At 35.7% G+C, this 22,376-nt stretch overlaps 2 protein-coding genes across 2 annotated transcripts; one reads left to right on the plus strand and one right to left on the minus strand.

Annotated features, from left to right (window-relative positions):
- Positions 1-19,113: 19,113 nt before the first annotated feature.
- Positions 19,114-21,018, plus strand: LOC133031716 (uncharacterized protein C24B11.05-like). Its single transcript, XM_061105296.1, has 8 exons — positions 19,114-19,231; positions 19,320-19,384; positions 19,459-19,524; positions 19,608-19,705; positions 19,791-19,916; positions 20,025-20,291; positions 20,381-20,446; positions 20,654-21,018. Exons 2-8 carry the CDS (start codon positions 19,333-19,335, stop codon positions 20,810-20,812), a joined length of 834 nt encoding a protein of 277 aa, XP_060961279.1. The 5' UTR covers positions 19,114-19,231; positions 19,320-19,332; the 3' UTR covers positions 20,813-21,018.
- On the minus strand, positions 20,999-22,375 carry LOC115715228 (peptidyl-prolyl cis-trans isomerase). The gene is made up of 5 exons (XM_030644099.2): positions 21,960-22,375; positions 21,777-21,865; positions 21,624-21,678; positions 21,437-21,522; positions 20,999-21,335 (listed from the first exon to the last, which is right to left on the minus strand). Exons 1-5 carry the CDS (start codon positions 22,327-22,329, stop codon positions 21,180-21,182), a joined length of 756 nt encoding a protein of 251 aa, XP_030499959.2. The 5' UTR covers positions 22,330-22,375; the 3' UTR covers positions 20,999-21,179.
- Between the last annotated feature and the right edge of the window lies 1 nt (position 22,376).

Raw genomic sequence — 22,376 nt, forward strand, 5'->3', positions numbered from 1 at the left:
TTCTGTATCACCCAGGGAAATCACAATGGCGTTTGCAGGAGTAGAAGGAACCTCATCTACGTTGGGTTGCCAATCTTTTGGATAGACATCATCATCATCATCATCTCTCGGCGGTGATGGATGTATCGTCTGTAATGGCTCTGTCGGGTCTGATGGATGTGTTGGCAATGATTGGTGTGCCGGCCCTGATGGTTGTGTTGGCTCCGAAGGCTGCTTCTGTAACAAACTTATCACGGTCGCAATTTGATCCATGATAAGATTCTTCATCTCTTTATGACTTCTCTTAAAGTCAGCCTTCATCTCAGTCTGGGCAGTGAGAATCGCAAGTTGTTGCGCTTCTACCTTCTCCAATCTCTTCGCCAACAAGAGGTAGTCAGAGTCATTGGCTGGAGCACAGCTTGGGGGCACAGTGGCAAATGTGGAGGCGTCTGGTGTTTCTTTGGGTGGGGATGGTGGAATAATTTTGGACCTTTTAACATAATTTGCCACCCGTTCGGCTTGGGTCTGGAATGCGGTCGAATCTTGCGCCCCGACTTGTGTTTCTTCGACCTCATCCAACCCCATTTCCACTGAGGGGACCTCACCCTCACAATTTTCCTTCCAGTAGTCAACCTCCCAATTCCGAGGATACAAAATTTGAAGCACAACCATCTAAAAGAAAACCAAATAAACATTTAACAAAACAAAATCGCACAGGAATCGCATAAAACTCGCATAACATCGCAGAAACTGACAAATTAACAAGTCTTAATAAATCGCACAACATCGCATAATATCGCCAAAAATAACAGAAAAGCAAAAACAAGATAAATCGCACACATATCGCATAAAACTCGCATAAAATAACTGTTCTGCTAACACAAATATTATATATCGCACAAAAGTCGCCACAACATCGCATAACATCGTATAACAAAACAGATTAACAAACAAAATCATGCAGAAATCGCATACATATCACATTAAAATCGCTTAAAATCATATAAAATCACAGTTTCACAATTTAATTACCAAAAAAATAAAGAAAGTAAGATTGACATACCCTTTTCTCAAATAGTGCAGCCACGTCAGGTTGCTTCACATCATGTTTCGTAACTGAATCGGGAGTACTCCAATTCGACATTCGAGGGAATCTAGTCCCTCTGCACTGCCCATACTTCTTCCCCAAATCTTGCATCACCTCGAAGGCCCAATATTGCAGCGTCGGGGGATATCCATAGATATTGTACTTCGCATCCGGTTGAGTAATTTTTTTCTCCTTCTTCCCTTTCTTCTTCGTCTTATCTTTAGTAGAGACCTTATCAATGTAATTCTTCCTCAGGTCACTCATACTCTTAGTTGTGGATGACAACAACTTCTGATAAGAAAGGAGGCCCCACGGATACTCGAAGAAGTTTTCTATGTTTTCTACCAACTTCAGCATATTCGTCCAGATATAAACACCCTCAGCCCTTGATAACAGAACACCTTCAACAAATGCACACAGCCCCAACTTGTACACATCGTCCGCCACATTGCACGCCTCAAAAGCTAGCCAAAGGGTTTTGAAAGTGACCCGTTTGACATTATTGAGGTAGTCCCGCAGTATCCGATCAGACTGACATAGTGTACTCAAATCTTCTGTCGAGGGGCCACCACTCATCTTTAGACCGGTGATCAAACCAAACTCAGACTGCCCAAATCTAGCTTCGGTTTTACCCACGTAAAACAAGACTTCATCATTTTTGACCTCACTGACTTTCGTTTTCCTCAAAAGCAGTTGATGCACAATCACCCCAGAGAATTTCAGATCACTGGCATTCCAAAACACTCTAAAGGGAGTTTCCTTCACCCTCTCAGTCAAGTTGAAGTCTTCAAACTTAGCCTTTATTGAAGCAAAGTATCCATTTCCTCTGTAGGTGATACGGCATGGAAAATGCTCAGCCAAGGGCAGAATAAGTTCTGGAGCCATCTGCAATCAAACAAAACAAAAATTATTATTTATCATAAATCGCACAAACATCGCAGTTACTCGCACATAAATCGTAGAAATTACAGAGACCCCATTGTTCAGAGTAAATCGCACCAAAATTGCCAAATATCGCAAAAACATCGCATAATATTACAGAGAACACATTGTTCAGAGTAAATTGCACAAAAATCGCAAAAAATCGCATGAACATCGCATAATATAACAGAGAACCCATTGTTCAGAGTAAATCGCACAAAAATCGCAAAAAATCGCATAAACATCGCATAATATAACAGAAACTATCTAAGCTAACAAAAATCGCACAAAATCGCATAACATCGCTCAAAATCCCTAACAAAAACTTGAATTCAATATTAAATCGCATTAAAGTCGCATAAAATCGCACAAAACACCAAAATCCAGAAAAACCAATTCCCCTAGCCTACATTCTTCCCCAAACACAAAAACTAGCAATTTGAAACTTTAATAAACTACATATTTCAGTTATATCACAGATTCACAATTTAAAGGATAAATTGCAAAAAAAATTAAAGGAAGCCCATACGTTGTTCGTCGACGGTGCCGGGGACGATGATGAACGGAGACTGAATCTCGTGGGTCTCGTGGGTCGACTGGGATCGAGTGGCTCTCGTGGGTCGACTGGGATGGAGTGGGTCTCGTGGGGTTCGGATCTCGTGGGTCGTCACTATTCGTGTGGGGTCGAATGGGTTCGTGTGGGTCGACTGCGTGTGGTGGTTCGAATGGTGTGGTGGTTCGAATGGTGCGGTGGTGAGAGGGTTAGGTTCGAATGGGAGAACAGTGGTGAGCTTGAAACCGAGAAAGGAAGAGAGAGAGGAGAGAGAGGGAATTTAGAGAGATTGGGGGGAATTGAAATGAGGGGGTATTTTTGGAACAAAATTGAAAGTTAAGAATAATTATCGAATGTATATTTTCTGTGTATAAAATAACACCATGTGCATTTTTTTAGCATTAAATGTCAAATTTCGCTTACCAATCGTACCTGTGATTTGGTGTAATCTTTTGATCATTGAAGGTCTATAATAGAAACGAGCAATCTGAGGCAAGCTCGAAGAGGATGTACCCAACAACAATTTTTGGGGAACCTCTATAAAATTGGTGCACTCTTTCCTTTATTTTTTTTTTCTGTATTTCAAATAATTGCTTGCGGTGTTGTATTTTTCTGGGTATTTTTATGTTGGTGTTCTTGGTGTTCTTCAGAGAAGAACCACGGAGAAGAAGGTTCGGTTTAAGGGGGTTTGTTCGAACTAGGATTGGGTTGTTTTTTGGATTTAATTTCTGGTTTTTCTGGGCTGATATTGGTGCTGCTGTCTTCGTGTTCTTAAGAGAAGAACATCGAAGACGAAGGCAACTCTAGGGTTCTCTGCTAGGGTTTTTAAAGTGGAGGCTGTGTGTTTGAATGAAAAGAAGCTTATATATGTCTAAAGGTGTTTTAGGGTTTCTAAACAATAAATAAACGACTTGTAGCTCATAGAAGGGAGCTGTCGTTTTTTTTTTGGGTTATAATATCAGAAAGTCAAAAGCTATCTTGGACTGGGTAAATTGTCAGATTTGACCTTTGGATTAAAGGTCCTCCATTGGCTGTTTTTCTTAGTTTTGATAAATGCTGACATGTTTTATTCCAATACGCATGACTTTTTATTACTAAAGTTGCAGTATGCATTTATTTTTTTATTTTTTTATTCAATGTTTTTGCATCCGAGTCCCTTCAGTTACTTAAACATGATAAGATATATTTCTTTAAAAATAAATTTCTTTTACTAGTCTCTGCCATAATCCATAAAAGTATCTTTTCATAAGATAGTAGTCTACTAAGCTATAAAATGCTCCATTAGAACCATAAAGTGCTTTTTCATTTTGCCAAAATGTTTGCAAAAAAAAAAGGCAGAGAGAAAAAGTTAAATTAAAAAATATTACAATACGAAGTTAAGTCTTTTTTTTTTTGTTTAAAATTAATTTAATGTTTCTTGAAATTCTGCTGCTATTATATTATATAGAAAAGATTTAACTATTTGGGTCTGTTTGGTACGCGTGACTGGATTGGATAACACAGATTAGTTTGTCTAATCCAGTGTTTGGGCATGTTAGAAGTCTGGATAACTGTTACAGCTAATCTAATATGTCTGGGATTATTTATCCCATCTAGCCGGGTGGGTTAATAATTTCATCTAATCTTGTCCAGTCCAGTCTAATCCTGCGTACCAAACTAACCCTCAAATGTTAAGTGTATTTTTTAAAATTATAAAATAAAATATAAGTGCATAAGGAAATAAAAATTTTGAGTATGAATCTTTTTTGAGCACAACATAAAAAATTAAATTAGCATGGTGGTTACTCAATCTTATCTTAGTGAAAATAAACTCGGATGGTGATTGTTCATGGAAAAGAGAGCAGAAAAAGTCAGTATTGATTTAGTAATAAACAGAGAGAAAGAGAGAGTTTTCAAACACTGTAAATAATTATAGATTACCAATCGTACCCGTGATTTGGTGTAATCTTTTGATCTTTGAAGGTCTATAATGGAAACGAGCAATCTGAGGCGAGCTCGAAAAGGATATACCCAACAACAATTGTTGGGGAACCTCTATAAAATCGGTGCACTCTTTCTTTTATTTTCTTTTCTGCATTTCAAATAATTGCTTGTTGTGTTGTATTTTTCTGGGTATTTTATGTTGGTGTTCTTCGTGTTCTTTAGAGAAGAACCACGGAGAAGAAGGTTCGGTTTAAGGGGGTTTGTTCGAACTGGGATTGGGTTGTTTTCTGGATTTAATTTCTAGTTTTTCTGGGCTGATATTGGTGCTGTTGTCTTCGTGTTCTTCAGAGAAGAACATCGAAGACGAAGGCAGCTCTAGGGTTCTCTGCTAGTGTTTTAAAGTGGAGGTTGTGTGTTTGAATGAAAAGAAGCTTATATATGTCTCAAGGTGTTTTAGGGTTTCTGAACAATAAATAAACGACTTATAGCTTATAGAAGGGAGTTGTCGTTTTCTTTTTTGGGTTATAATATCAGAAAGTCAAAAGCTTTCTTTGACTGGGTAAATGGTCAGATTTGACCTTGGGGATTTGATTAATCACTTTGTTGTGTGTAGGGCAAAGAAAGAAAAAAATTCCTACAATATCACAGGCTCCTTATCCACCACACTTTCATCTACTGCTCCCACTGTAGGCACTTCTACCTCAGAAAGATTCATGTTCAGTGGCAAGCCTTCAGCATTTGGGAGAAGGTCCTCTTGCATGGCTGACAAGTTATGGGACATTGGTTTCAATATTCAGAGAAAAAGGGGTAGTTTTTGGATGTGAGAGATAACAATTTTTGTAGTAGAAAGTGTTTTGGTAGGAGATCAAGCAAATCACAAGCTATATTTATACAGTTTTACCTGTGACTAAGAGAATCTAAACAATTTAATACAATTTTTTTAACTTGTTCACCTTTTGGATTAAAGGTCCTCCATTGGCTGTTTTTCTTAGTTCTGATAAATGCTGACATTTTTTATTTCAATACGCTTGCCTTTTTATTACTAAAGTTGCAGTATGCATTTATTTTTTTATTCAATGTTTTTGCATTCGAGTCCCTTCAGTTACTTAAACATGATAAGATATATATTTTTTTTAAAAGAAACTTCTTTTACTAATCTCTGCCATGATCCATAAAAGTATCTTTTCATAAGATAGTAGTCTACTAATCTGAAAAACCGTGTTTTTGCAAATGTCAGTTGTATATAAGAAAATATAAAAATTGTAATCGTTTGCAGCAGCAGAAAGTAATTCTGCTACAGCAAAATAGAACAGGCAGAATATAAAATATTTGCAGAAAAATAAATAACTTGACACAAGAGATTTATACGTGGTATCAATGTTCTCCCGAACACTCCTAGTCCACGGGGCCACGCCCAGAGAATGAAATCAATTAATAAAGTATCAAAATTACAAAGACAATTGACTTAAACAAGTTTAGACTCCCTCTAAAGTATTGCCGCAATCCTTTGTAATCCACTTTATGAATCTGACTTCTTGAAACACCTTCAAGCCCGAACTCCCTTCGTCTTTGAAGTGTGAGTGCTTACTTCCTCCCGAAGTAAGGCTTCAACAAGTCTTCTCCCGAAGACCAAGTGCTTACTTCCTCCCGAAGTAAGGCTTTATCAAATCTTCTCCCGAAGACCAATCTCTTGTTCAGTCAAGTAGTTCTTCACAACCTCTAGGATAGAGTAAGAACAGAAATAGAACAACTAGAACCTAGATGAACAACTAGGCTCTCACAAAACAAAGAAAGACTCTCTTCTCTCAAAAGATAAATGTAGAAAATGAATAATGGAAGAGGTAATTCGAATGGTTGCTCTCTAGGCTCTATTTATAGATCATAGAAACCAAAGAGGCAACCACAAGTTCGAATTAGCAGCTGTACAAAAACTTTCCTAAGAAACACGATCTGCTACATCAGATTCGGATGCTGACGAAGCAGATCTGCCCAGAAACGGGAAACTTACTAAAATCGGGTCCGATCTTCTTTCAATGCTTGATTACTGCCAAAAACAGATTAGATATTCTGATTGTATCAAGATACAATCGAAATCAATAAGGAAAAGGCAATAAACAAAGTTTCCCTAAAAAAGACAACTTTCCAAAAGAGAATTCCTTCTCTTTTGAGAAGTTTTCAACAAAGGAAAGTTCAGCTGAAAGTGCAACTTTCCAAACAAGGAAAAGGGCAACTACAATCCGAATTTATAAGGTAAGAAATCGAATATGAATGCACAACAATCTTACCATAAATGGAAAAATTATTTTGTCACCTAACTTGCCAAAAAAGGACTTTACATAATCTATAAAATGATTCCTTGAAACCATAAAAGTGCCTTTTCATTTTTCCAAAATTTTGCAAAAAACAAAAAAAAAAAAAAAAAGAGAAAAAGTTAAATTAAAATATTACAATACGAAGTTAAGTCTTTTTTTTTTGTTTAAAATAAATGTCATGTTTCTTGAAATTCTGCTGCTACAATAGTATATAAAAAAGATTAACTATTAGGGTCTGTTTGGTACGCATGACTTGATTGGATAACACAGATTAATTTGTCTAATCCAGTGTTTGGGCATGTTAGAAGTCTTGATAACTATTACAGCTAATCTAATATGTCTGGTATTATTTATCCCATCTAGCAGGGTGGGGTAAATAATTCCAACTAATCTTGTCCAGTCCAGTCTAATCGTGCGTACCAAACTCACCCTTAAATGTTAAGTGTATTTTTTAAAATTGTAAAAATAAAATATAAGTGGATAACGAAAAAAAAAAAAATGATTTGGAGTATGAATCTTTTTTTAGCAGAGCAAAAAAAATTAAACTAGCATGGTGGTTACTCAATCTTATCTTAGTGAAAATAAACTCAGATGGTGATTGTTCATGGAAAAGAGAGGAGAAAAAGTGAGTATTGATTTAGTAATAAACAGATAGAAAGAGAGAGTTTTCAAACACTGTAAATAATTATAGATTACCAATCGTACCTGTGATTTGGTGTAATCTTTTGATCTTTGAAGGTCTATAATGGAAACGAGCAATCTGAGGCGAGCTCGAAGAGGATGTACCCACAACAATTTTTGGGGAACCTCTATAAAATCGGTGCACTCTTTCCTTTATTTTCTTTTCTGAATTTCAAATAATTGCTTGCGGTGTTGTATTTTTCTGGGTATTTTTATGTCGGTGTTCTTCATGTTCTTCAAAGAAGAGCCACGGAGAAGAAGGTTCGGTTTAAGGGGGTTTGTTCGAACTGGGATTGGGTTGTTTTCTAAATTTAATTTCTGGTTTTTCTGGGCTGATATTGGTGCTGCTATCTTCGTGTTCTTCAGAGAAGAACATCGAAGACGAAGGCAGCTCTGGGTTCTCTGCTAGGGTTTTTAAAGTTGAGGCGGTGTGTTTGAATGAAAAGAAGCTTATAGATGTCTCAAGGTGTTTTAGGGTTTCTGAACAATAAATAAACGACTTGTAGCTCATAGAAGGGAGCTGTCGTTTTTTTTGGGGTTATAATATCAGAAAGTGAAAAGCTTTCTTTGACTGGGTAAACTGTCAGATTTGACCTTGGGGCTTTGATTAATCACATTGTTGTGTGAAGGGCAAAGAAAGAATAAAATTCCTACAATATCACTGGTTTCTTATCCACCAAACTTCCATCTACTGCTCCCACTGTAGGCACTTCTACCTCAGAAAGATTCATGTTCAGTGGCAAGCCTTCAACATTTGGGAGAAGGTCTTCTTGCATGGCTGACAAGTAAAGGGACATTGGTTTCAATATTCAGAGAAAAAGGGGTAATTTTTGGATGTGAGAGATAACAATTTTTGTAGTAGAAAGTGTTTTGGTAGGAGATCAAGCAAATCACAAGCTATATTTATACAGTTTTACCTGTGACTAAGAGAATGTAAACAGTTTAATACAATTTTTTTTTAACTTGTTCAGCTTTTGGATTAAAGGTCCTCCATCGACTGTTTTTCTTAGTTTTGATAAATGCTGACATTTTTTATTCCAATACGCATGCCTTTTTATTACTAAAGTTGCAGTATGCATTTATTTTTTTATTCAATGTTTTTGCATCCGAGTCCCTTTAGTTACTTAAACATGATAAGATACATAATTTTTTTAAAAGGAATTTCTTTTACTAATCTCTGCCTTGATCCATAAAAGTATCTTTTCATAAGATATTAGTCTACTAAGCTATAAAATGCTTCCTTCGAACCATAAAAGTGCTTTTTCATTTTTCCAAAATGTTTGCAAAAAACAAAAAAAAAAAAAAAAGAGAAAATGTTATATTAAAAATATTAGAATACGAAGTTAAATCTTTTTTTTTTTGTTTAAAATTAATTTCATGTTTCTTGAAATTCTGCTGCTACTATATTATATAAAAAAGATTTAACTATTAGGGTCTGTTTGGTACGCATGACTGGATTGGATAACACAGATTAATTTGTCTAATCCAGTGTTTGGGCATGTTAGAAGTCTGCATAACTATTACAGCTAATCTAATATGTCTGTGATTATTTATCCCATCTAGCAGGGTGGGGTAAATAATTCTATCTAATGTTGTCTAGTCCAGTCTAATCCTTTGTACCAAACCGACCCTTAAATGCTAAGTGTATTTTTTAAAATTGTAAAAATAAAATATAAGTGGATAAGGAAAAAATGATTTGGAGTATGAATCTTTTTATAGCAAAGCATAAAAAATTAAACTAGCATGGTGGTTACTCAATCTTATCTTAGTGAAAATAAACTCGGATGGTGATTGTTCATGGAAAAGAGAGCAGAAAAAGTCAGTATTGATTTAGTAATAAACAGAGAGAAAGAGAGAGTTTTCAAACACTGTAAATAATTATAGATTACCAATTGTACCTTTGATTTGGTGTAATATTTTGATCTTTGATGGTCTATAATGGAAACGAGCAATCTGAGGCGAGCTCGAAGAGGATGTACCCAACAATAATTTTTGGGGAACCTCTATAAAACCGGTGCACTCTTTCCTTTTATTTTCTTTTCTGCATTTCAAATAATTGCTTGTAGTGTTGTATTTTTTTGGGTATTTTTATGTTGCTGTTCGTCGTGTTCTTTAGAGAAGAACCACGGAGAAGAAGGTTCAGTTTAAGGGGGTTTGTTCGAACTGGGATTGGGTTGTTTTTTGGATTTAATTTCTGGTTTTTCTGGGCTGATATTGGTGCTGCTGTCTTCGTGTTCTTCAGAGAAGAACATCGAAGACGAAGGCAGCTCTAGGGTTTTCTTCTAGGGTTTTTAAAGTGGAGGCTGTGTGTTTGAATGAAAAGAAGCTTATATATGTCTAAAGGTGTTTTAGGGTTTCTGAACAATAAATAAACGACTTGTAGCTCATAGAAGGGAGCTGTCGTTTTTTTTGGAGTTATAGTATCAGAAAGTCAAAAGCTTTCTTTGACTGGGTAAACTGTCAGATTTGACCTTGGGGCTTTGATTAATCACATTGTTGTGTGAAGGGCAAAGAAAGAATAAAATTCCTACAATATCACTGGTTTCTTATCCACCAAACTTCCATCTACTGCTCCCACTGTAGGCACTTCTACCTCAGAAAGATTCATGTTCAGTGGCAAGCCTTCAGCATTTGGGAGAAGGTCCTCTTGCATGGCTGACAAGTTAAGAGACATTGGTTTCAATATTCAGAGAAAAAGGTGTAGTTTTTGGATGTGAGAGATAACAATTTTTGTAGTAGAAAGTGTTTTGGTAGGAGATCAAGCAAATCACAAGCTATATTTATACAGTTTTACTTGTGACTAAGAGAATGTAAGCAGTTTAATACAATTTTTTTTTAACTTTTTCAGCTTTTGGATTAAAGGTCCTCCATTGGCTGTTTTTCTTAGTTTTTATAAATGATGACTTTTTTTATTCCAATACGCATGCCTTTTTATTACTAAAGTTGCAGTATGCATTTATTTTTTTTTATTTTTTTATTCAATGTTTTTGCATCCGAGTCCCTTTAGTTACTTAAACATGATAAGATATATATTTTTGTAAAAAGAAATTTCTTTTACTAATCTTTGCCATGATCCATAAAAGTATCTTTTCATAAGATATAAGTCTACTAAGCTTTAAAATGCTTCCTTGGAACCATAAAAGTGCCTTTTCATTTTTCCAAAATGTTTGCAAAAAAAAAAAAAAAAAAAAAGAGAAAAATTTAGATTAAAAATATTACAATACGAAGTTAAGTCTTTTTTTTTTTTTGTTTAAAATTAATTTCATGTTTCTTGAAATTCTGCTGCTACTATATTATATAAAAAATATTTAACTATTAGGGTCTGTTTGGTACGCATGACTGGATTGGATAACACAGATTAATTTGTCTAATCCAGTGTTTGGGCATGTTAGAAGTCTGGATAACTATTATAGCTAATCTAATATGTCTGGGATTATTTATCCCATCTAGCAGGGTGGGGTAAATAGTTCCATCTAATCTTGTCCAGTCCAGTCTAATCCTGCGTACCAAACTGACCCTTAAATGTTAAGTGTATTTTTTAAAATTGTAAAAATAAAATATAAGTGGATAAGGAAGAAAATGATTTGTAGTATGAATCTTTTTTGAGCAGAGCATTAAAAATGAACTAGCATGGTGGTTACTCAATCTTATCTTAGTGAAAATAAACTCGGATGGTGATTGTTCATGGAAAAGAGAGGAGAAAAAGTCTGTTTTGATTTAGTAACAATTAGAGAGAAAGAGAGAGTTTTCAAACACTATAAATAATTATAGATTACCAATCGTACCTTTGATTTGGTGTAATCTTTTTATCTTTGAAGGTCTATAATGGAAACGAGCAATCTGAGGGGAGCTCGATGAGGATGTACCTAGCAACAATTTTTGGGGAACCTCTATAAAATCGGTGCACTCTTTCCTTTATTTTCTTTTCTGCATTTCAAATAATTGCTTGCGGTGTTGTATTTTTCTGGGTATTTTTATGTCAGAAGTAAAGGCTGCAATCAACTCAAAAGAAATCCAAAAGAAAACTGATGACAGGAATGACTCGAATGGTGATGGTCTTTACATTGGAAGAGGAAAAACTGATAAGAGAGAATTCAAGAACAAGTTCAGAAGTAATAGCCAATCCAAGACTAAGTCCAAATTCAAAAGTGGAAAGTTCTGTTACTACTGCAAGAAAGAAGGACACTTTCGAGATGAATGTAGAGCATTAAAGGCCAATAATGCCAGGGGTAAAAGCAAAGAAAGAGGTGAAACTAATGTTGCAGAAGATGGGTATGAATCAGCAGATGTGTTGGTTGTGTCTAGTAAGGAATCTGGTGAAGAATGGATACTAGATTCTGGGTGTTCATTTCATATGACACCTCACAAGGATCTGTTTTGTGAATTCAGGGATATACAAGGTGGAAATGTTCTCTTAGGAAACAACAAAGCTTGTCAGATCAAAGGAATTGGATCTGTGTTGTTCACCATGCATGATGGCATCAGAAGAACAGTCAAGAATGTCAGGTATGTCCCTAAACTCAAGAGGAATCTACTGTCTATTGGAGAACTAGCTGCTAGTGGATGTTCTATTAAGATTGGTGAGTCTCTTAGAGTGATAAAAGGCTCACTGATTGTTATGAAAGGTGATATCAGAAATGGTATCTATGTTCTTAATGGAAAAGCAGTGTTGGGAACAGCAAATGCTGCTGTAAATGACAGTACTGGTGATCAAACTACAATGTAGCATTTGAGGTTAGGACATGTGAGTGAAAGAGACCTAATTGAACTTGACAAACACGGCCTGTTAAGGAACAAGTTGAATGGAAAATTAGAGTTTTGTGAAGAATGTGTACTAGGCAAGAGCTGTAGGGTAAAGTTTTCTACTGGTATGCATGTCACTAAAGAACCACTCAACTATGTGCATTCGGATTTGTGGGGTCCTTCAAGGACACAAACTCTTGGAGGTGCTAATTACTTCATGAGTATCATTGATGATTTTAGTAGGAAGGTTTAGGTTTTCATGTTGAGAAACAAGAATCAAGCTTTGGAAACATTCAGCAATTGGAGAAAGCTCATGGAAAACCAAACAGGCAGAAAACTAAAGGTATTAAGGACAAATAATGGATTAGAATACTGCTCAGATGAATTCAAGGACTATTGTGCTAAGACTGGGATCAAAAGACACAAATCTGTGGTCAAGACACCTCAACAGAATGGGTTGGCTGAGAGAATGAACAGAACTATTCTAGAAAGAGTTAGATGTATGCTGAAGGGTGCAGGATTGCAGAAACATTTTTGGGGTGAAGCTGTGAAGACAACATGCTATTCAATCAACAAATTTCCCTCTGTTGCATTAAATTTCAAAACACCTCAAGAGATATGGACTGGAAACAAACCTAACTATGATCACTTAAAGGTTTTTGGTTGTCTTGCCTATGCTCATATTAGACAAGACAAACTAGAACCTAGGTCCTTGAAATGCTTGTTCCTTGGTTATCCTGATGGTGTGAAAGGCTATAAGCTTTGGTGCTTAGAGGATGGTTATAAGAAGTGCATTATTAGCAGAGATGTAGTATTCAAGGAGAATGAAATGGCAATGAAACCTAGACAGAATTCAATTGTGAATGGAAGGGTACAAGTTCAGGTGGATCCAAATGAAACAAGGCAAGACACAGATAATCAAAAAGCACCTCTACCAGAAACTGGAGAAGCACAAATCGAATCTGATGATGAAACACATGCCAATCAAGAAAATCTGAGAAGTTACCAACTTGCAAGGGACAGAGAAAGGAGGCAAACAAAGGCTCCTGACAGACTTGGCTATGCAGACTACTCTGCATCAGAATGTACTGCTTTTGCTTTTCCTGCTGCAGAAGAAATTGATAATGCAGAACCCATCAGCTATACAGAAGTAGTTCAAAGCAAAGCAAGAGAGAAGTGGTTAATGGCTATCAATGAAGAAATGGATTCTCTGATCAAAAATAAAACATGGATTGTGGTGAAAAGACCTAAAGGGCAAAGAGTTATAGGCTGCAAATGGATATTTAGAGAAAAGGAAAGTGACAATGGAACTGGCAAGGTCAGATACAAGGCAAGGCTTGTAGCTAAGGAATTCAGTCAAAAAGAAGGTATAGATTACAATGATATCTACTCCCCTGTTTTCAAACAAACATCAATCAGAATTATGATGGCTCTGGCTGCAAAATTCGACTATGAGGTGGATCAAATGGATGTCAAAACTGCATTTTTGCATGGTATGTTAGATGAAGAAATTTATATGGCTATTCCAGAAGGTCTGGAGGTTGAAAACTCAGAAGATAAAGTTTGTTTACTCAAGAAATCTCTATACGGTCTCAAGCAAGCTCCAAGACAATGGAACTTAAGATTCGACGAGTTCATGATTCGAATTGGCTTTAGTAAAAGCAAGTATGATCCCTGTGTATACTACAATGATCATGTATATCTACTTCTCTATGTTGAAGATATACTGATCATAGGAAAGCTAAGGAGTGAAGTTGACAAAATCAAGATGAAACTGAGTAGTGAATTCGAAATGAAGGATCTAGGGAGAGCAAACAAGATACTGGGGATTGACTGTTGGGTTTTATGCCCTAAATAAAACTCATTTCATATAATCAGATTTACTTATTAATAAAGATCAGAAATAACATTTTATGTTGCATGGTTCACATGATTTATTTCATGATTATAGGTATATAATGTATGAATTCTTTTTAAGTCCAGAACATATGAGTTTGTTAAAGATTATAGTGTTGTCAGCACAGTGGAATATAATCTTTATTATATGTTCAAAAGTAGATTCCCTGATTTGTCAGAACACTGGATTTAGACTGACATGGTATAATCAGCGATAGGTATTCTTACACCTTGGAAAAGTGTTATGTCCTTTCCAGGACATTGGCAAAGTTTACCAGTATCGGATGCATGGAGTATGCATTAGAATGGACCGATATTGAACTTTGAATTAGATTTTGAAACTTACCGTAAACATCTATTCAATTCAATATCATAAGTTGATCCTAGATCACATGATCGAAATCCTGATATGGTTAGGCTCAATTTCAAGAGTATTATTCGTGTTCTTTGATTTGTTAGTTAAGCCTAGTTTTGTATCAGGGTAATACGTACATTTTGGGAACACGGTAATACAATTGAGTGGGGAGCGCTAACATAAATATGGAATCTATAGCTTCTATTTGGCAAATAGAAGTAAAGGATGATTTCCTTCGAGCTTAACCAAACGAAGATAAATGGTGGAGATCTCATTTCACTTAGGTGAAATATCATTTATACAGGGTTAAGTGTTTTAAGGATAAAATACATTGTAGGGTGTTACGGTAATTTAATCCTGTACAGTGTAAATCATCTATATAGAGGATCATTGATCACATTAGGGTTATAACAATGGATAACTAATGACGTGTCTATATCGTGGAACATATAGAGCGTTTCTATATGACTGAGAGTGCAATTCCAAGTTCTAAGTGTGGATTCAATGAGGAATTAATAAGTTAGGGAATTTACTTGGTAAATTTGGTTCGACTTATTGGAAGCTCGGTTATATAGACCCATGGTCCCCATACTAGTTGAGGCCATACTGCTTGTAAGACTCAGTTAATTGATTTTAATTAATCAATTATAATTCTAAAAGTTAGACTATGTCTACTTTATGAATTCTCACAGTTTAAGGATGAAATCGTAAATAAAAGGGTTTCTAGGTTTAATTATTAATTAAGAGACTTTGTATGTCTAATTAATAATTATTTTAAATGACAATAGTATTTAATAATCTATTTTAGTTATTAAATAATTAGTTTTGGCATTTAAATGATTAGAATTGGAAAAATGACATTTTTGGAGAAATTGAAATAAAATTGAGGAAACTGCAAAATCCAAGTGAGGCCCATATTCTCTCTATGGCCGAGCACTCCCTTTGTGTTTCCCAATTATTATTTTTATTTTTTAATTGTCATGTAATTGCTAATCAAAGCCTAGCTATAATAGGAAAGTGGTGAATCACACTAAATAAGGCAGTTAATCAATTACACAGTAAAAGAGGAAACTGTTTATTTGGAAAGTTGTGCTCTCCCTTCTCCCTATATATAGCAGCCCTTGTTCTCTTCTCTCGTACAATATATGGACAAAAAAACCACGAAATTCAAGAGAGAAAAGAGAGAAAAATTCGAAATCCTTGTGAGATGAGTAGTGCCCACACACATCAAGTGGTATCTCAATCATAGTATGGAAGACTATGGAATTTCTACATCAAAGAAGGAGAAAAGAAGATCCAGATTCAGATCTTGGTGATGCTCTGCTACAGAAAGGAATCAAGGGCTAGAGATCTGAACGGAAGGAGTCATATTATTCCGCTGCACCCACTGTAAGGTTTTCTAACTTTATATGTGTTTATTTTCATTGTTTTAGAATTCATATTAGGTTGTTAATCCAACATACTTGTTAGTAAATCTAGATCCTGGTAAAATAATTTCCAACATTGACATCATCAGAAAGAGGCCAGAATACATTATGCTATCTCAGAAGGGTTATCTTCAAAAGATATTGGATAAGTTCAACATGGACAAAGCTAAACAGGTAACATCTCCCATTGCCCCTCATTTCAAACTCACACAATCTCAATCACCACAAACTGAAGTAGACAAGAGATACATGGACAGCATACCCTATGCATCATGTGTTGGCAGCCTCATGTATTCTATGGTATGCACAAGACCAGATTTGGCCTATGCTATGAGTGTTGTAAGTAGGTTCATTGCCAATCTTGGCACTGAACATTGGGCAGCAGTCAAATGGACTCTAAGGTATATCAAGGGAACCTTGGACATTGGATTAAAATTTCATAAGGATAACATCTCTCCTTGTGAAGTTACTGGCTATGTCGATTCAGACTATGCAGGAAGCATAGATACTAGAAGGAGTCTCACTGGTTATTGTTTTACAACCTTAGGTGGATGTGTGTGTTGGAAATCTAACTTACAAAAGGTGGTTGCATTATCTACAACTGAAGCCGAGTACATGGCAGCCACAGAAGCAATAAAGGAAGCAGTATGGTTGAAGGGATTTGCCCAGGAAATGAAAATCAATGCTGCTGATATCACTGTCTATTGTGATAATCAGAGTGCTCTTCACTTGATGAAGAATCTAATGTTCCATGAAAGAAGTAAACATATTGACATCAGACTTCACTACATCAGGGAGATCATTGCAAGTGGTGAAGTGCAAGTGAAGAAAATCAAAACAGATGACAACCCTGCAGATGTGATGACCAAGTGTGTGACTTTAGCAAAGTTTAGACATTGTCTAAACTTGCTTAACATCTCAACTCTGTAGTGATAGACCTCCTCGGAGGTACAGTGAAACATCATGCATATTTTTCTAAAGACTTATGTCAAAAAGGTAGATAATTGTGGTGTTTTTAACATAAGTCTAATATAAGTGCCATGTGGCATTATTTGGTTGGTCATTTTTAAATGACAGTTTTGTTAGTTGGTTTTGGGGGGAAATGTTTTCTGTCCAGGACTCATATATATATATATATCATCCCTGTTTGTTTCTCAACTTAGTAGAATTCTGAGTAAGACACCAATTTAGAGAGAAAAGAGAGACTGAGTGTTTGGGAGGGTCAGGAGCTTGACTCCTTTGTAATCGATCTTCCTGGTGTAAGATCAAACACTTTGTACTCAACTTTGATTCATCACTGATTGTTTCCCGGGAATGTAGGCATAGATTGCATTGATCTATGTTCGAACCTCGTTAAAGAAAAGGTGCCAATTTTCTGTTTCCAGTTTATTACCATTGATTGCTCATAGTTCATGCTTGGTTGAAAGATTCATTGCTGGTTTTTGAACTTACATTTTTCAGTTCTGGTTTTATATATTAATTGTTCTTTGTTATGTATGTTCTTGAATGAGGTGAATTGTGATTCACCACAATTTGAATATTCTTCTGTCAAAAAAAAAAAAAAAACTACATTTAAAAATTCTCATGATGTTAAAAATTATGGAGAACTTATTTTGTGCATATTTGTTATATTGTAATTGAACTGCTAGCCACCACTAACGGCAGCTTGAGATTTTAGGATATTATGATTACTGCAAATTTTAGTATATACCTATATTTGAAATATACAGACATACATACTTGCTTACAAGTCGTTTTGCTCAATACTGTTTTATAAAATATTGGTTAGAAGTAATTTATGTTCTAGTTCGCAATAGCTTCCGTTAGGCTTTTTTGTTCTTTTTTTTTTTTTGATGAGGAGCTTCCGTTAGTTATTAGAATTAATAGTAATTTATGATTTTAGTTATTCTTGTTCACATCAAGCACATTTATAGTGTTGGGTTCAATTCAAACCAATCGTATACGCATGAACAGATTTAGAAAAAAAGAGACTAATCTTTTCTTCTCTTGTTTTCTTGTATTGATTAGACAACTGCTGAAAATTTTGGATTTCTGAGCTGTAATGAGAATCTACAAGTATTCTTAGAGGATATTTGGTTGGTTATAAATCGTAATAAAATCAAGTTATCCATTATAATGTTTGTTTCGCTTTTAAAAATGATGTAATGGACATTGTAATTATAATTACATTATACAAGAGAATCCCAATTATATTAGAAAAGCTATATAATGAGGATTACATTACAAAAGACTAAATAAAGTAAAGCTAAAATGACTTTAATACCCTTCTTTATATAAATATAAAAATTAAAGTAAGGAATAATTTTGTCAATTTATCATTTATTTCAATATTCATTCCAATAACAAATCAAACATCTTAATCAATTCTCATTACTATTCTTATTCTATTACATTACTATTACCATTACTATTAAATTCCTAAACATCCTTAGTGTAAATTATGACATCTTATATTTTAAATATTATTGTTAGTTAAATATGACAACTTTGTAATTGTATGTGCTCATATATAATTATATATAGAGATTAGACTTAATTTTAGCATATTTTTGTGAAGTTATCAAATAATTTTGAAGAAAAAATGTACTTTTAGCAAGGGTCACCACAGTGCACTGCTCCACTGAATCAAATTGCCATCCATATCCAGTTAAGATGCCTTATAACATTAGTCCCCTTAAACAAAGTGGGGAGTCTAGTGACATAGTGAATTGAAATATTCTTGATCCTCAACAAAGACTTACCTTGATGGTGTAATCTTAACACAAAGGAAAGTATAGAAAGGGCATCAGCAGCCAGCAAGCATCTGATTCCTGTAGCCATAGATCCATTATTTCCCCATTTTGAAACCACACATATTTATCAGCTTCAGAATAGGATTAGCAACAATAGGAATAATACTCCTCTTCATTATCATATTCAAGCTTATTAAAAGAAAAAGTAATAATAATAACATACTTAATTTGTTATGGTGAGTGTGACTGTGGTACACTGAAATGTATTGCCCATACCCAAACCTAATATATTATAGGTGGGATCTGATCAGAAATCCATTATTTATAAAGCAACTACAATTATGAGGAGAATGAGTTTTCCATGAAAGAAAAAGATAACTTTAACAATTTAGACTAGCTTTAATTAATAAAAAAAGGTTATAAACAATGAACATGCTTACTTGGTCAGTTGCTGACCCAACAAAGACTCAGACATATGCCCCTGCAAGCATCATGCCGCACATTCCAAAATCAATTTGACAGGTCTCTCTCTACTTCTACTTCTATATATTGAGATCCCTCAAAGCTACTCTCAATTCATTCTCCACCGGACCATTTCAAGGTAATATCTTAATATGTTGAAAATGCATTCTTAATTCTTCATTCTTATATGCACTTGCTTTTCTAACTCTTGTTATTACTCTCTTCAGGATAGCTTTGAAGATGGATGTTGTTGGGAGGTCCAATGGTGCCAAATACGAGTGCTTGCTTTTCGGTAAGAAATGATAAAATCTTGCTTTTTGAAATGTCCATGCCGATCATCCTTAACCATATTGTGTGTGCATACAGACATGGATGATACCCTATACCCCTTGAGCTTAGGACTCAACTTGGCATGCCGAAAGAACATCGAAGGTATGACTTTTTAAACAATTATGAGATTGAGACTGATGATGATCATAAGGATATATAAGCCCTTATTTCATTTTCATTTGTAGAGTTCATGTTGCAATACTTGCATATTGAAGAAACTAAAGTACCTACGATGTGCCTTGAGTTATACAGGGAGTGTGGGACAACAATGGCCGGCCTCAAGGTAAAAATAAACTTTTCTCTTTCTCAAGAATACCTTTTTTTTTCTTTTTGTTATCCTCCCTAGAAAAATAATCTCTTTCAATCAGGAGCTTGGTTATGAGTTTGACAACGATGAGTTTCATGCTTATGTCCATGGAAGATTACCGTATGATGCACTGAAGCCTGATCCGGTGTTGAGAAACCTTCTACTGTCCATGCCACAGCGGAAACTAGTATGTGATGCTTGGTAGTTCAAGATTTTCTTGTGTATTATCAATTGTATACAAAACATGGGGTGTGGCGATTTCTAAGAGAACTTTCTTCCATGTTGGTGTATGCAGATCTTCACGAACGCTGACAAAGCCCATGCAACACAAGTTCTGCACAGGTTGGGGTTGGAAGACTGTTTTGAAGGCATCGTATGCTTTGAAACTCTTAACCCTCCTCCTGAACCCCTTGACTCCATATCTGCTGCTTCATCAGAGACCCATTCCAACGGTTTAACTGAGACTAGGAAGCAAACTTCCAACTCCAAAATCCTATGTAAACCCTCTCTTGAAGCAATGAAAGCCGCTATTCAGATTGCATGTGTTGACCCCAAGAAAACAGTGAGATAGAACCTTCACTTCAGCTCTTCAGCTCTGATTTTCTAATGAAAACAACACATAGTTAAACAATTTTTACTTCCATTTTTCAGCTTTTCTTTGATGATAGTGCTCGAAACATTGCCAGTGGAAAGGCAGCCGGGCTTCAAACTGTTATTGTAAGAAAATCTAAATGGATTCTGGTCCATTTCCAGTCAGTAATTTCCATTTGAATAATCTGTTTCTCACATGACCATGTTAAATGACTTCAAAACATGTAAGGGGTGTTGATGAGGCTGAAGAAAAAGCTAAACACAGTTACACAGTAGTAAGTGTCTTAATAAGAAGAAGATTTATAATTAATTTGAGAATGTTGATGATGGCAGGTTGGGAGCTCAGTACTGGTGCCTGGTGCAGATCATGCCTTGGGAAGCATCCACAACATCAAAGAAGCACTACCCGAAATATGGGACGATGAAGTGGGGAAACAACTACAGCTGGAGTTACTGATCCAGTCATCTGCGGTGGAAACCGTAGTTGCATGAGCATTAAGCTACTCCTAAGTCTACTAAGTCCTAAGTCCTATAGATAGACTATATTCAAAATCACGTTTATGATGGACAAAATGTATTGAAAAGTCATAAGGGTGATACAAAGTATTGAAAAGTCATATGGGTGCCAGTAATAAGTGATTCCACAATCCTACTGTACTGTTAAACTATTGTTGAAGTGTAACGAAACAATGATATGTATCCAATCCATTACGACTTACAATACTCAATCTCTATAGTTTACACATGGGATATCGCCTCATTCAACATTACAAAATGAAAAAAGAAAAGAAAGAAAAACAATGAGAAAAGGGGGAGAGTTGAGTGTGAAACCACATTATTAAAAAAAAGGGAAGCCAAGTCAAGCATCGAGGGGCAACTCTCCAGAGTTGATGATTCTGCAAGGGGAACGAGGAGTATCTGATCTGCTTGTCTCCTGAGCTTCAAGTTTGCGCACTACATCCATTCCTTCGATAACTTGTCCAAACACAACGTGGCGATTGTCCAGCCATGGAGTCTATATAGATACAAAACAAGACAACAGAAACAACACTCAATTAAGTAATTAAAAGCATTTTATGATAGAAAATGCAAAAGGGTAGGAAAGGATCATAGGACCTTGACTGTGCAGATGAAGAATTGGCTGCCATTAGTATTAGGACCCGCATTAGCCATGCTCAACACTCCAGGCCCCACATGTTTCACTGCATATTTGGATACATATAAATATGTTGGACAATGAAAATGATAATAATAATAATAACAAAAAGAACAGAATAAATGCATTGTATAAGCAAGGACACACATTCAAAATTCTCATCTTTAAAGCTGGAACCATAGATACTTTTTCCTCCGGTACCCTGCACAGGAGATGCTTGTTTGTTCAATTTAATTTATATAATATATATCTTTTCTTTTCAAAAGAAGCAAAAGAGAGAGAATGAGGTTATATACATACGTTTCCTTCAGTAAAGTCGCCTCCTTGAATCATAAAATCTTTGATAATGCGGTGAAAGGAGGAGCCTTTGTAACCATATCCTTTCTCTCCTGTTGCATCAAATAAACAAGGAAAAGCATTGATATTTGTTATCAAAAAAAATAAAGGAGAGAAAGAGAAAGAAAGAAAAGTTTTTGGGTTTGCCTGTGCACAAAGCACGAAAATTTTCGACGGTTTTGGGGACGACATCTCCAAACAAGCCGAGCACAATGCGACCCACAGGCTCGCCGCCGACATCGACATCGAAGAAGCACTTGGTGGTGACTTTAGCTTGCAGCTGTTGCTCCTGCTCCACCGAACTGCGGATGGTGCTGCTGCGGCGGCGCAGCGTTGTGGCTGTTAATCTTTTCGCTTTAGGGAAAGAAGAGAAAACAAGAGCATTTGGCTTTAGAGAAGAAGAAGGGTTGAGCTTAAGGCTCGTAGCAACAACTCCTGTACGAGCAGAAGAAGAGATTTTGGTGCCGAAGCTAGGCGCTAACACTCCAGACATTGCAGCAGTAGCAGAAGCAGCCATGGTCACGAACTTGAATGGTGAATAAATGGAATGTGGATATGGCAAAA

Source organism: Cannabis sativa, chromosome X (genome assembly GCF_029168945.1).
Source record: "Cannabis sativa cultivar Pink pepper isolate KNU-18-1 chromosome X, ASM2916894v1, whole genome shotgun sequence".
Lineage (NCBI taxonomy): Eukaryota > Viridiplantae > Streptophyta > Magnoliopsida > Rosales > Cannabaceae > Cannabis > Cannabis sativa.